This window comes from Euprymna scolopes, chromosome 9, assembly GCF_053919585.1.
Source record: "Euprymna scolopes isolate OS-2025 chromosome 9, ASM5391958v1, whole genome shotgun sequence".
Taxonomy (NCBI): Eukaryota; Metazoa; Mollusca; class Cephalopoda; order Sepiida; family Sepiolidae; genus Euprymna; species Euprymna scolopes.
The window spans coordinates 26,526,911-26,543,225 of NC_136490.1; the positions used below are offsets into that span (position 1 = coordinate 26,526,911).

At 31.4% G+C, this 16,315-nt stretch overlaps 1 protein-coding gene and 1 pseudogene across 15 annotated transcripts in view; one reads left to right on the top strand and one right to left on the bottom strand.

Moving 5' to 3' along the window:
- Positions 1-226: 226 nt before the first annotated feature.
- Positions 227-16,315, bottom strand: part of LOC145284474 (uncharacterized) — a 716,321-nt gene continuing 700,232 nt past the window's right edge. For 12 of the 15 annotated variants that reach the window (XM_080133324.1, XM_080133329.1, XM_080133322.1 and 9 more), the window contains one exon: positions 227-556. In XM_080133324.1, coding sequence (XP_079989450.1) covers positions 369-556 — 188 coding nt within the window. In that variant the 3' untranslated portion in view covers positions 227-368. Of the gene's footprint in view, positions 557-10,448; positions 10,494-16,315 lie in introns of all 15 variants that reach the window. The other 3 variants (XM_080133337.1, XM_080133335.1, XM_080133336.1) reach the window with 1 other exon arrangement.
- Positions 2,403-2,623, top strand: LOC145285320 (U2 spliceosomal RNA; annotated as a pseudogene).

Below are 16,315 nucleotides of genomic sequence, written 5' to 3' on the forward strand. Positions count from 1 at the left end.
TATGATTTTAAATTTGATGGTAGCCATTTTTATCTTCAATTTTTTTTTTGAGAGCAAGAACGGTCAAATATTTTGAAATAATTTTGATTAAAAAGAAAGAAAACTAATTAAGAGATTAAGAGGGTAGGACTAAAAAAAAAAAAAGTATGAGGAAAAAAATAAGTTATATTTAAATACTTGTAAGTATATCATATATATGTATATCTTAATATCGTTCCAAGTATTCAATTAAAATATGGACAAGTTAACTGGACTGGTCTTGCTTAGTTGTAAAGTAGAAAAAAAAAATTACAAAAAGGGGAAAAATAAATAAAATTAATATTAATTAATAATTAATTTAAAAAAAAAAAATTTTTTTTCTTCTGAAATTATTTGTCTGAGACAAAGATTTCTACATCTTGATTTTGTGAGGCGTCTGACTGTTTTCGCATTGCGGCTCGTTTGTCTGCGAGCATCTTCCGTCTTGCTTCCTGTCTGGCTTTGGCCGCTACTCTGGCTTTTTCGCTCCATTCTGGTGAAGATTCTGGAGTACCCTTTATGATCTTGCGTTTCAGGCCTGCAGAAGAAAAAATAATTTTTCTTATAGTTACAAGCAAACACACATGTACATTATATATATCCATCGTTTTCCATTTTGTAGATTAAAATTACATAACAGAAATCTCACATGTAGTGGTTATCGACATTGTTTACACACACAATTTTATATATATCGCCACATGTCATTCAAGAACAGAGAAAATGGTTAAATATCCTAGATGTGAAATTATGACCAATCAAATGTTCGATATGTATGGATACACATGCATTCTTTTCTGCATAAATGTCTGGATGCTATTATATAATTTTCTAGCAAAGTGAGAATGTGATTTAGTCTACAGACTTAAAATTTGGTATTGAACACGTGGAAAACTTTAATCGGTTTTCGTTTGCAAACAAGGGCTGCTAAGTGTCCAAATATTGATTTTTATCTGTTTACTAACAGTTTCATGAATGCACATTGCATGAATCATTCTCCTGACTGATTACTTCTGTTAAGAATAAGTAAGTTTAAAAACACTTTTTAAAAGATCATGTCAAGCTGGCCTAAGCATTCTTGACTTGCTGTCTTTAGTCTTGATCTCAGCTAGAGATTTAAAAAATTTTTTTTTATTACTTACAAGATGTGAACTGTTTAGAAAAAAAAAAAAAAGATACTTGCAAGCACGTCTCTGTTTCTGTATGAATTAAAATGCAATATTCATGAATATTTTACGACCAGGCAATGCTGGACGGCCTGCTAGTATATAATAACCTTAAAATATTTAAAAGTTTCAGTTTATACATATAACTGTGTGTGTAGTCTCAGTCAGAAATGATCGTATACTGATTAGTTAATGTTTAATTCTTGGCGACTAAGTAAATGATTTTCCTAAATATATATATTACAGATACACACTAGACCTTTTAACCCATTAAAAACAAAAAGTTATCACCTGTTGACTTAAAATGAATGCTTTATGCCAAACATCTATAATAAATGTAGTAAATCCTTAACTGCATCAAACGGTCACCACAACTAGTTTGAGAAAAAGTGGAATGGAGACAGACAGACTAAGAGATACAGACAGTCTATGCTGTCTATATATTTATTAATGTAATGGAGATATTACAGTCATTATTTATAACATTTTATCAGTAAAATAGGATGGTGGATTTAAGGAGGTCACATAGACCAAAAAGTGGACTTGTTAATATACCCCCCTCCATGTAATATATATATATATCTGTATGTTTCTCTTTCTCTCATATACACACATATTCCAGGTTAAAAATATCCCAAAATAAAAACTATTGATTTTCAACAAGGTTAGTGCTCAATAAAGAGAGCAAGATATATTACTATAAGTTACTACAATAAATCTACTGTTTCAGTTTAAGAAAAAAAACAAAAAAAAACATCGTCAGGTGACAGTAAACTTCAGCTCTTAGGCCAGACCTTTAAAGGATTGACCGCGAGTAAGACTGTAACTTTATTGTCGCCTAACAATTTTTTAACAGTAGATTTATTGTAGTGATTTATAGTAATATTGTTTGCCTAAATTGAATAATATATATATATTATGCTCTAATTGTTATATCTAAACATCAGACTTTAAAATGGGATAGTATATATAAATAGAAAATATATGTAAAAAGCATACATTTTCACAAACATATCAATGTGTGTGTGTATGATTCACTCCTAAACTAATGAACTGAACATTATAAATCATGGAATGTATATATTCTAGGCAACATGTAATGCGGGCATATTTTTTGTAAACCTTACTATTTAAAGAGTGTGCCCACCCACCATTTAAAAAAAAAAAAAAAAAAAAATACGAAAGATTTAAGAGAAAGGCATTGCTCTACATCAACTTTTCACTGGCTGGCCTTTTGGCCAAGATCAAAGTGTAGTATCTGTTCTTCAGATGCTACACTTCCATTTCTTGTTCTCTTTCAGTGGAGGACCAGTCCTTCACGACTGAGACAATTTTTTTTTTATTTTTGTACCTTTTCTCCACGTTAAAAAACGACCCTCTGTCCCGTGGGAAGGCATAGTAAATAGGTACATCAACTTTTCAGTTATATTATGCAATAAAATTTAACTGGATAACATGTACGTAGTAAACTAAAAAAAAAATTTAAAAAATACGGGGCACATATTCTAGACAACACGGTTAATAATGGAAGTACATAATTGTCTTTTGTAAACTTTACCATTTACCGCAACCTAACCCTCTTCCTTAAAAAAAAACAAAACAAAAAACAATGCTATACATATTGCTCTTATCTATTTTATATCTATAAAAGTGAGACTGTATGCGTGTGAGGACACTTCTAAACCTACATACTCAATGAATTTTTGACCTATAGACTTGAAATTTGGTATATAGGATATTCAGACATGTGGAAAACTAATCGGTTTTCATTCGGAAGATGTGGGCTGTTAAGGGGGCCAAAATTAGCAAATTGGTATGTGAAGGTTGTTGGATTTTTATGTTTGTCAACTGTTTCATGATTGTGCAGGCGTGGTCAAGAAATATAATAGCTTCTTTATGTTAGTCAAACTGGTCTAATGGTTATCGCACTTGACTCACTGTCTTTATGTTCTGGTTTCAATCTCAGAGTGTATATATATATATATATATATATATATATATATATATATATATATATATATATATATTACTTACAAGAAGTGAACTGTTTAGAAAAACAATACTCACATGCACATGTCTCAGTCCCCCCCCCATTTTATTTTTTGTAAACTTCATTTTTTTTTCTGTTTATAATAAATAAAAAATCTGCAATAATTAAAATATAATATTTATGCATATTTTACGACCGGGCAATGCCAGCCAGGCCTGCTTGTGTATATATAACTTATTATAAAAATATAAAAATAAATATGTGTACACGTAGTAGTAGTATTGATTCTTTCAACACATTGAACAACATCAGCATTCTGTATTTATTAATTATAGTTTTCACAATTCTTATAAATTTTCACAGCTTAGATGGGTAAGATAAATAAAATATTAGAAAACAAAGTTGCTTTTGTACAAATATACACAAGAATTGTAAAATCTGCAGATTATCGGATAGAATGCAGAAATAATAAATCTCGTTTAATTCTGACTTGCGATATATGTAAGGATATATTAAAGCAAAAATTAAAGATGATTTAATATTTTATTCACATTTCTTTTGATCTCTCTTCCCCTTCATATAAGATTTTCACCTTGATGTATTTTCTCATTTTGCTTTCAGTCCGGTTCATGGGACCCTTTAACAGAGACGTAATTATGAGACTTTCTTTCTCTTGCATCAAAACTAATGTCGAGTATCATTCTTTTTTGTTTAAGTTTATCAGTTATAGTGGCAACCTTGCTGTCTGTATGTATAATTGGATAGGACCACTTTGCTGATAAATAGTAAATAATAATAAAAATAAAAAAAAAAACTCGAGAAAGATCAAATTTCTGTCTCAAAGATTTGATTAATGGTTTATTTTATTAATGGTGGAGAAACTAGGTTGATACTAAATACGAAAGCATAGCGAAAGCGACGCGTTCAGTTGCTTATGAAAAGAGTTAATAATTGCCAATAGGAATGGTCCGGTCAGGTTATCCTATCTGACACACACAAAGTCAAATTGTATTTTGGCAACTGCTGTTCATTCAAACAGATTGTATTATTAATGAACCAGCTCCCTCGGGTTGAGTTTTTAAAAATTCAATTAAAAATGCAGAAAACAAATGTCCATTCAGTATAAGGTAATATACCGTTTTGTGTATATATTTTCAGTATTTACTTCAACAGTGCTCAATATGCGCACGGAGCTTAGTAGCAGTATGAAATTATGGCACGTAAGCTATACAGAAATGTTTGACTCATTTCAGAGGAATATATATATATATCTCGTGTATATTTAGGCAGCAAGTTTTGATTCAAATAAACGTTATTATATAGCACAGAGTGTCTAATTATTCTTACATTGTCCATCACGGACAGAGTTTTTGAGGAAATATCAGATATTTTGTAATTCCTATACAAAACTAGGAAAATAAATGATTATGATTAAAACGTTTTATGGCTGTTAAAAAAAGTGCCAAAAATCGGTTCTGGATGATGGATGATCCCATTAATGTATGACTAATGGCAAATGTCACATTGTCCACTACACAATTCAGGTCATTCCTTTTCCAATGAGCCTTCATTTGTTAAATTCTGATCAATAGTCAATGAGATTTGGAACTTATAAAATTGCCCACAAAGGTGGTTTATATATATATATATATATATATATATATATATATATATATATATATATATATATATATATATATATACACACACAAGTTTATATGGATGGAGATTGGATATATATCTCCAAACTGAATATTGAAATGCTCATATCTTTGGTTCTATGGGACGAAACTACAAAAATTTGAAGGCTTTTTGAAGATTATACTATTCTACGGTTAAAATTTTATGACAATTGGTAAAAAAAACCTATATTTTCAAACCAATAAAATATGCCCGAATTTGCCTACATTTGTAAATAAACAACATTGGATGGAGAAGATTCTTGCCAATTTATTTTTTGCTTAACTAAAGAGTCACCACTTATCAACGCCAGAATACTATTCAAGGATAAGGTTAATGAGCTGGTCAAGTGGACGATATGAGAACACATTGAAGATTGGTAATGATGGTTAAAACTCGGCAGGATGATTTAAGAGGACGGCTCAACAAGAATTTGTTAACATTAGATTTGAAAATTACGGCCCAGTGATATTGTGTTCCATAGACAGATGGTTTTAGGAAAGAAACCGTCTATGGAAGCTCTGGTCAGTTAAGTACACAGAGAGAGTAAAGGATTTTATTGACGGTGGTTGTTTATAGACTAGTTCTTGTTGTGAAATTTTCACAGGAGAGAGGGGGAGGAACCATACATTGGAGCTCAGTCGAGCACCTTCCATGAAAATAACGATAGCGCAGAGAAAGACTAGCAACATCTCTTCTGTGAGAAACTTGTTTAGGGAAGAGAAGAGGGCCTTTTCCACTAAATTTCGAAGCCAGTTTTGTATTTTGTCAATGCAGAAAAAGTGTGCTCTGAGCAGGACTAGATGTGTCAGAAACTGAAAAATATGGAATAATTCGACCCCCTGTTTTTCCAAGCTTATAACCACTCGAAAAATGTAATTCAAACCCTAATTTTTTTTTCAATTAAAAGGAGCAAGGGCCAAGGTTTCATTAAAAAACAACCCCCCCCCCAAAAAAAAAAACACAACGTGATTAAAAAAAAAAGAAAAAAAAAAGGTTTTAAGCTTCGGACTTTACAGATAAATTTCTTAAAAAAACGCCACATTTTTTGTTTTAAATTTGAATATATTTATTGATCTTTTATCTTCAATTTGTGATATATAAAACTTTGGTGAATAAATTAATTATTTACTTTTTAATAGACATTTAAAAATGGGGGGGGGCGTCAATTAAAAAAAAACGTTTGTCTAAAATATTATATTCGGTTTATTGGAAAGAGCATAAAATTTTACATTGACCCTGAAAATATCGTAAAAATAGAATCAAAAGAAAAATTTTGATAGATTTTTAAAGTTTAAAAACTGAAAAATACTGAACTCGTAAAATTCAATTAATTTCATTACTGTTTTTTTTTTTTTTTTAAATAAAAAAATATTTCTATTACTTTTTATACAACTTTAATAGTTTATTTTGGAAGTATAATCCATAAAGAAAATAAGCAACCCACTTTTAAAAGAGAAATTACGAGTTTTTTTATATTTTTTTCGCAGTTTCGTGTTAGGAGTGTCAAAAATTCCTACAAAAATTCTGATACACCTAGAGATGGACCTCCCCAAATGTTGCAACAATGTTATCCTCCATTTTGAAATGGATTTGCTTTTCTTAAAGGTAGAGGATTGCGTCAGACGAGAGACTTTCAGTTTTCAATGTTAATGTATTAATAATTTTTTAGTCACAAATTAAATTAGTATGCTCATACTTGTCTGAATGAATAAACGAAAACCATTTTTTTCGCATTAACAATTAAAGTCCAAACGCCCTAAAACACACCTTTCTTATATATACTACTAATTTGAATTTAAAATGGAAAGGAAGTCTGTTCAGTGAGTTTTATTCGAACGATCGTTTTTCAAATGTGAAGTATATCACTTCAACTTAGATGATTGCAAAAAGATTATCCCCAGAAATACTAACAAATCCTTTCAACAATCCAAGTTGAAAAGATATACTTCACATTAAAAAAAAAAACAAAAACGATCGTTTGAATAAAACCCACTGAACAGACAAATCACAAGTCATTTTGCTTTTTCCTTTCTATTTTAAATTCATATCGTCGGATTTTTTTGATTTATTATTATTATTATTATTATTATTTTATTATCATACTGCTAATGTATATGTGATATTAGTTGGAAGAGTTTTGAAAAAGGATATTTTATTAATTAACTATCATTTTTTTTTTTAAATTCAATCATTGTTTCTATTTTCATAGAACAAATAATTCTGTTTTGCAAATTTCTGTTTAAATATTTCTTTCCTGAGAGGGATCGACTCAAATTTCAACAAGTTGCGATCTATTTTTAAACTAAATGACCAAAGACAAATTGATTTCTTTTACTTTACGTTCACATAAAAAAACAAAAAAAACATTTATCTCAAAATTATCAAAATACTCATGTTCATCTATTTGAATGAATTAAAGATTTTCCTTTTGTATTTCAAAGTTATGAAATGTTTCAAGCAATTTTAACACTGCTAATGTTGCCACAGGAATTTACTTAGTGTTGTAATATTTCATTCCGCTTCTGTATTTATAATTTGTTAATAGAAATCATGATTTCTATATATACTATGTATTCAAAAGACATGTACATTCAATGAATACCGCCATTCATATATTACATTAAAGAAAATCCATTTTAAAAATTAGCTCGATTTTTATTAATTGTTGGTTGAGTAATAGAATCGTCTTAATTGTTCTATTTAGAAATATTTAAATTTTATTTTTATTTATTTTATTTTCAATTATTAATAGCTGACAACAGTTGCGTTTAAAACCGGAAATAAGCTTGCTTATTTGATCTCTGAGAGTTATTTCCCATTTAAGCTATGAAAGTTACTGCGCGTTTGATTTCTAGAAACCAAGATTGATGTGTTTTATGCTTCCCTAAATCTAACATGTCAATTTTCGTAACAAGTTAGGACATTCCGTGCATCTTAAATAGTTTGTGACTAATCCCATCGCCCAGCAATACGTTTCAACCGGGCAAAGCCGGATTATATACAGCTAATATATGTTGATAGAAGAGCACTAAAAGGGACAATAATTGCTGAGTATTCCATAGCGACAGTTGAACAAACTAATATCCCCTCCCACCACCACCAAACCTTAGGAACTGATTAAGCCTTTGCTTTCACTTCAACAGAAGATTAATGTGCACAGGGTTTCAACATTCTTATCCTAAATGGGTCGAATAGCTTAGGGTAACGGTCGAAAGAAGTTAAATTTCTACCACATATATAAAGTAAAGCCAGTCTGTTTTGTTAGATTTTTCCCCTTACAGCATCAATATTTAATTCTGTTTCGATTATATTTAAATTTTTGCTCCCCTTATTTTGTTCTTTAGTCCTCACATTCCATGATCAATCTTCTTGACAAGAAGAATCGCTGTTTTATAGGTCAGAATCTATTCCATCTATCACTTATCATTGGCAAGTTTTTGACCTTGAAGTATTTTTTTTTTTATTTATTTAGCTCCTTACATCAAGGGGCTTCATGCCTTGTCTAGAGCGATTTCCATAAAAAAATGTTTATTTTCAATAGATTCTATTATTAACATATTTAATCCTATCAACATTTTCATGTTGGTTCGTGGCATTTCAGAGTGAATGAAGATTTTATCGCAACAACGCGGACAATCTGATCATCCTGAGGAACGATGGATGCCATGCATTAAATTGTGAAGCAAGAGTTGTGCAATCTCTAGTTTGATTTCAGTGGCAAAGAGGTCTGAGACGAATGGAAACTATACCAAGTGGAACGCACATACAGCACCTAGTATTCTTAAATGGTTACCCATTTTAGTATTGACTAGGCTCAACAATGCTTAACTTCAGTGATTTAATGGGAACCAATGCGTTACGTGATTATATTGTAGAGAGTAGATAGGAGCTTGAAAGAATTTCAAGTTGAATTATTTGCATCACATATATAAAGCAGTGACAGTCTGTTTTTAATTTAAAAAAAAAATAAAATTTTATTTCGTGATGAAAATAGTTTACTCCCCACAACATCAATATTTGTTTCAGCTATGATTAGAAAGAAAATGCTTAAAAAAAAAAAAAAAAAAAAAGAAAGTATTTCCAATCCTTTTTTTTGGGGGGGGGGGTGCATATGTAAGCCTATCGATATGTTCATGTTGCCGAATGATATTTCAGAAGAGGTAAGAGGATAGAAATCCTCCTCCTGCTATTCATGACGAACTAGGAACAAATTTCGTGAAAGACGTTTTTTTGATTCAGTTTGTAAATTTTCATCAATTCACTCTGCATGAAAACAATATCAGTCTGTCAAGCATAAGATTGAAATAACACCTTCCTCAGTTATGCATAACATTGAGCAGCATTATTTTTGATGAATCACACAAACTCAAAATGTCATTTTCCTTAGTAAACGCATTGACTGAATGACTACATTAAGAATATCCGTTCTTATTTTTAACTCCTGGACAAAATTATTTAACAAGACTGTGGGCACACCTAGTCTAAAATCATCAAACTAGGATACAAAGTTTTAACATTCTTAGCCCAAATGCATGCAATAATGGAGAAAAAGTGTAGAAAAAAAAGTTTGGAGCAGATTAAAGTAATGTTATTTGGCATTCAATAAAGAGAAAATAAACGTTCACCTGAATTAGATGATCAGTTTAATGATTACAATTTTGATTATAAGGAATCAACATTCTGTTAGGAGTGGGGGTGTTCAACATGCCACAGTTATTTGATTCTAGGGAGGACATGGGTTAAAATACCATAGTGAATGGAAGAATAAAATTTAAAAATTTTTTTTTTTTTTTCAATAATTTTAAATGCATCCAAGCATAGGAGGTTCTTTCCATCAATTTATCATGCTTATGTTTGAAACAGCGTTTTCCATCGGCCCATTGCCCCTCTGAAATAGCGTTTTCATCAGCCTGTCACACATTTGAAACAATATGTTCATTGCTAAACATATAGATTCAATAAATGCATCTTAAGAATATCTATTCGTTTCAGAGTTTTTGAGATGGGGGTTGATATGATTTGTATCATTTAAACAACTACTCTCACCTTGGTTGTTATTCTCACAAATTTTCATTGGGTGCCTTCTTCAGGTGCATCTTTTTGAACTCTGAAATCTATACGGAATTTTGAACTAAATTTATTTAATCTACAGGAATACATTGCTCTCGTTCTGTCAGCCATAACTGGGTAGAAGTGTCAATTATTATGTTATTCTGACCTAGTATTGCCTGTAATAAGGATTGAACCCTGAACCTTGAGGTAACTAAGAATAATCCCAAAAACCTATACTGACATCAGCAGCCAAAGGGAAGAGGCTATTAAAGCATAATATACGTGCAAACAAGGGAACAAGCAGGATTCATAATAAAAGGAATAAAGAGCTCCATTTTGGAAAAATATTTTTGCAGTTGGAGAAATCGAGGAAACAAAAAAAAAATTCACCATTTTTATTGACCTTAAACCAAGAGAGCACGATTGCCAAAATGCTTGCATTCTTTTCCCACCACCCAAATATTTCCATTCCAGGACAAATGTCATGCTAGCCGGCATTTTCACGATAAAAGAAAGTACATTCAAACAGCACTTCTTACCTCAGATGTGACGAACCTCTTTTTACAACTCTGAGTTCTGTTCACCTATCAAACGACAATTTTGTCAAAATACAAACAAAGCTTTGCAGGAGCTGTATCCATTATTAGTTTGTTTTTAATTATTGATTCATGCTAAAGTTTTAGAAGATATAAAGAATCCATTTTGAAATTATACGAAAAATCTATGGGATTTTACAAAGAATGGAAGTCGATATAACATTAAATATTCAGTTGGTGCAAAATTAATGCAGGATTTTATAAATTTATTTTTAACAAAAATCAACTGATACAAACTTTGCAAATGAAAAGGCACTTTTGGCAGCCATGGAAGAAAACAAGAAGTTTCAAATTTAATGTTTAAGCTGTGTTCTTAAACCAAATTCTGCCCAGTTTTCACCATTGCCCACAAACCAAGGCATTATCTCACAAAATCATTGATCTTTAACTTTGAGAGGGCCGAACATTAGTAAATGGAGACTTATTAGTACAAAAAAAAAATAAATAAATTAAAAAAAAAAAAAAATAATAATATATAATTTTCATAGATGAAGCCTCATTACATGGCAATTTTTAAGATGAGAAATATTAATTGATAAGAAACTGCATTAGTCATTCCTACTTACTAGTATGTGTCTTGTTGGGTTACTTGATAACCTTTAAGTTAATTATGTAGTAAATAAAGAAAACATCTATTATCATTTACTAACGTGCACCTGCATAGTAAATAAGTAAAAGAAACATGATTGGTTGGTTTTACGGGATATCAACTCTTTTCGGGTTATTTAATGCTACATCCATTAATTTAAAAAGAGAAGTTTTTATGCTTCTATCTTCAAATATTTATTCATGGTGTTTAGTTTGGTTGTTTTGTAGAGAAAAAGTGTATTTGGATTTGCAGAATTGAGTTCTGCAAAGGGAAAAAGAAAAAAAGCACAATGAGATCATGTTTGTTTGTTGTGTTTAAACGGGAAGCTGATAACTTCAGACAACCAAATCTGGTAGCACCAGAATTAGTATATGATAAAATATATTCACTCAATTTTTAACCCCAACCTTCTTCAGATGCATCTTCTCAACCACTGGTTGACATGACTGGAAGCTCTTCATTCAAATTACTTGGCCTAATATTCACAGGTAACATTAATTGGAACAGGTACATGTAGGACATTGCCAAGGTTGCTGCAAAGAAGGTGCTCCCTCTACTGTGCTAGAAAATTACTCACATCTGACAGTATCCTTTTCTTTACAAAGTCACCATTCGCCCCTACATATCAGTAGTGTTGTCACATTTGGGCTGGTGCATCTGCCACTCGTCTTTTGCTCATAGACAGAGTTAAAAAAAAAAAAAAAAAAAAAGTCACCAACCTAATAGGCCCCACACTATCAACCAAACTCCAACCTCTGTGCCATCACCAAAATGTTGCATCTCTGTGCCTGTTTAACAAGTATGTTAATGGAATGTACTCCAATAAAGCACTTGCATTCCCTTAACATAAATACTACCAACTAACCTGACAAACAGCAAAATCCCACCCCTACAGATCGCTAGATGCCAGAAAGCCTTTTACTCTAATAGTTTCTTCTTTGAACTGCTACACTTTGGAATTCCTTCCTAGGTCCCTGTTTCCCTAACTGTACTGACATGCAGAAGTTATATGGTAATGTGAATAGAAATCTTGCCGCTCAACTCCCTAGTGTCCCTGTAGATTTGGTCCCAAATAGTAGCCCCTTATATCTAAGTGGAATTGTTCCATTATTTGGAGTGAAATAACAGTAAAAAACATAAGAGCAGTCTCATTATCTGTCTTGATTATATATATATATATATATATATATATATATATATATAATCTCATTCTTATATAATCTAAACAGCTTTTTGCCAAATCATAGATGACATGTCAGACACTCAACACAAGAATTATTAATTCATTTAAAATCTTATTTCATGTTCTTTGGCCACTTTTTTTCCTTTTTATTTTCTCTTGCCACAACCATTAACTCTAAGGCAGTTGCTCTCACTCGTGGGTCCCTTTTATCATGGTTAAAAAAACACACACACACGCACACACACACACACACAAAAAAACTCCAACTCAAAATGTGCGTTCATATTAACAATAACAACTAACCTAATAGCATTTAAGACAAATGCTAGCAGAGAGAAAATCCAACATGACCATTCAGTAACATTAAGCGATGCACACTTATTTTTTTGTGGCCCTGGATACAGTTTGTTTTTTCTAAACTTAATGCTTATTGGATAAGCATAAAAAAGACTAGTAGAAATAACATGGACATCTGTAAAAGTGTGTCTTTCTGCCTATCCAACTCACTGGCGGCATTATTTTCTTTCATTTTTATACGTTTTTACAATATAGTGGGAGAAGGGTGTGCACCAAACCTTCATGTAGAGGAGGGGTGTGTGTCTGCATTTTAAAAACAACATTTAACTTTATTTTGTTTATAACTTAATAATTACACTTTATATCAACAGGAAAAAGAAATATTTCTCTATTACAGATTAGCCAAGTCGTCAGACTTTGTTTTTATTACTTACACAGATTTCTTCATATATGTCAATTTATAAGTGTAGGTGTTGTATGTTAACACTTTAAACGGGATTAAACTCGTTTTATTTATTCATTTTCAAAAATTTCCTTGTAATTTTGTCGTCATCTTCATGGTAAAAACAGTTAAATAGTTCCATGATACTTTCTGATCATATGAGGAGGGAGGGTTAGGGTATATTGTGGATATCTATCAATCTAGTGGATGAAGATTTCTTTTGCTCTTCCAACCCTTTCTCACAGAAGAGAATCAAATGGAATTTGCATGAACAAAGCTTCTTTTTAAGAAGCTCCTGTGTGTGTGTGTCATAGGTACAAAAATGCTTAGAGCAGATATAACCTCTTTTACCAATGATTTCTTTCCCATTCAACTGACAAATACATATATATCCATATGTATTTTATCTTGTCTATAATTTCCTCTTTCTCTCTATATATGAGGGAGGTCTAGAATTTGAACCCATATATATATATATATATATATATATATATACTCGGGTTTTTTTTTTATATTCAAAAGTAATGGACTAATGAATTCAACGAGGTTGTTAGATAGTGCTCAATAAAAAGAGCTGATAATACTTGTTTATTGTTATATAAACATGCTCACATCCCGCTGCTACAAATAGCCACTTGTTTCAATCAAACAACAGATATCATCAGGCAGCGACTTGACTATTCAAAAGTTCAATGAATAATCTATTCATTAGATTATTCATTGAACTTTTGAATAGTCAAGTCGCTGCCTGATGATATCTGTTGTTTGATTGAAACAAGTGGCTATTTGTAGCAGCGGGATGTGAGCATGTTTATATAACAATAAACAAGTATATATATATATATATATATATAATAAAAATTACAATTAAATTTACCAAAATGATCGAAGATGATAAAACTAAAGTATATTATAAATATTAAAGAATTAATCTTTATAAAGTTATCTCAACCAGATGTAAAAGCTCGATAAAACCAAATAGGAGATAGAGCTTATAAGAGCAAATAGTTAAAACATGTTAAAAAACACTTTGAAAAAGAGTTAAAAACATACTTAATCTGAAAAGGAAACACTTAATAAGTGAATAGTCCTCAATCCGCGGAGTTTCGAAGAAATACTTTCCTTCTCATCAGAGGGTAGGAATTAGCAAAATGCGGGATCGGGTTTTGCATACAAAAGTATTTGATGAAACTGCAAGTAAGTCAAAGATCTTACTTGATAACAAAAAGTGGAGCAGAGGGAATACAGGGAAGAAAAAGGTGATTACACGTGAATGGATAGTCTGGTGAAAGGTAAATTATCCAATGACGGTAAAATCCAAAAATGTAAATCCAAGAAAGTTAATTAAATTTCCATTCACACAAGTAAAATCCAAGGAAATCACGTAATTGGAAGATGGTCCAAAATAATCCAAAAGGCCGAAATCCATGGAATAATTCACTCGATCAACTTCTACAGGTTCGGTTTAGCAATGTGCAGTCAGGACCTGTCGTGGAGCAGAATTAGGCCTTTTTTTGTTGAATAATGTTGGGTGTTGTTGTCGAAGTTTCTGATGCATTCCATCTATTTGTTGACAGTACTTTTTTGCTATAATGGTCTTGCCCACATGCAAAAAACTAATGGATGAGACTAATCACAGACCACCAAACAGTCAGCGTGACTTTCTTTTGGTGCAACTGGCATCAGGAAAGGTCATAAAAGAACCCACTTTTCATCGCAGGTCACAGCCCAGTCGAGAAACAAGTCATTTTTGTTGTGCAAAAGGGAAAATGATACTTCATAACGGGGGTTTCTTTTGATTGTCATTCAAGTTGTGAGGCACCCGTTTGTCAAGTTTTTTGTCTCTCAAGTGGTTGGAAATAGCCATACATTATGTCTAATTTAGAAGCAAGTTCTCGAACAGTTGATTGGCTTCGACTAAGGCTCTTAATTGAGCATTGTAGACATCCGATGGCCATCCACTATGCTCATCATCTTCAAGACTGATGAATGGTAGTGTGGGATTTGGCCCCTTAAGAAGGAGGAGGAGGACATTAATAGAATTTCCACAACAGATATGCAGATGGAAAGGTGGATGTATGGTGTAAGTCTAAGGGATAGGAAGTCATCAGAAGAGTTGAGGAATCGATTACACATCTGCAACATGGCTGATGTTTTGTGCCAGATTAGATGTAGATGGTGTGGACATGTTGAAAGGATGGATGGTGCAAATCCAGGCAACAGATATAGGTACATTGAGGTTGATTGATCTAGAAGAAGGGGTAGACCATGTAAGACTTGGAGTCAGTCAGTTAAGGATCACATTTGGAAATTGAGATTATGACCAGGTCTTGCACAAGACTAGAGAAGAGCCATCAAGTAAAACCGTTCAACCAATGCTAGCATAGAAACGGACATTAAAAGATGACAAATTAAAAATTCTGTATAGGCTCCCAAAGTTTGACAATATGCACTTGAAAAAGGTTGAGAGGTTATATTGCTTGAAGCAACCAATAATAAAGGAAAACAACAAAAATGAGAATAAAAGTCTAAACAATCCAAATAAAAAATAAATGAAACGACTGTAATTGAGGATGACTTGTTATTCTAGTTTGGGGTGCTTCATGAAAAGATGACCCACTGCAGATTCTTTGGAACTTCTCTGTACAACAATGGGTCTGCTATAGGCATCAGAGATTCTTGTTAAATTTCCTATTTGATCCAATTTTTAAAAAATGTAGTTACAGTTTATCAACAAATTCATACAGTTTGCAAAACGCTTACATAATCAAAATGATAAAAATAAGTTTTAATTAAAAGTTTAATTATACTTTACAGAAATTCAAACTCTAAAGTGTTTTGCATCAGATGAGGTTAAATCATATTTTGAACTTTGCGTTTTTCTCTTGACCCGAGTTGTAAAAATGGAATCAAAATGGCAGAAACTTTTGGAAGATTTGATAAATCGATTATTTTAGAAAATTTTTATTAAAAATATTTATACAATTTTATTGTTAATTTATTCATAAAAATGCAAACTATAAAAGAATTTAATGTAAATAGACTTACCACTTAAAAAAAAAATCGAAAAAAAATCGTCACCTCATAAAAAAAAAAACAACATATTGAAATTTAAAAAAATTAAAACCCAGATCATTACATTAACACTCCACCACAAAAATGACCTTTTTTTTGGACAAATGTTAAAGATCATATAGGATAAACAAAATAGCCACCTGATGTTGGGTTTTATGTAAAAACGAAAACTGAATGAAACTAAACCAAAATAAAAACTGAATCAATTAGTAACGAAACGAATT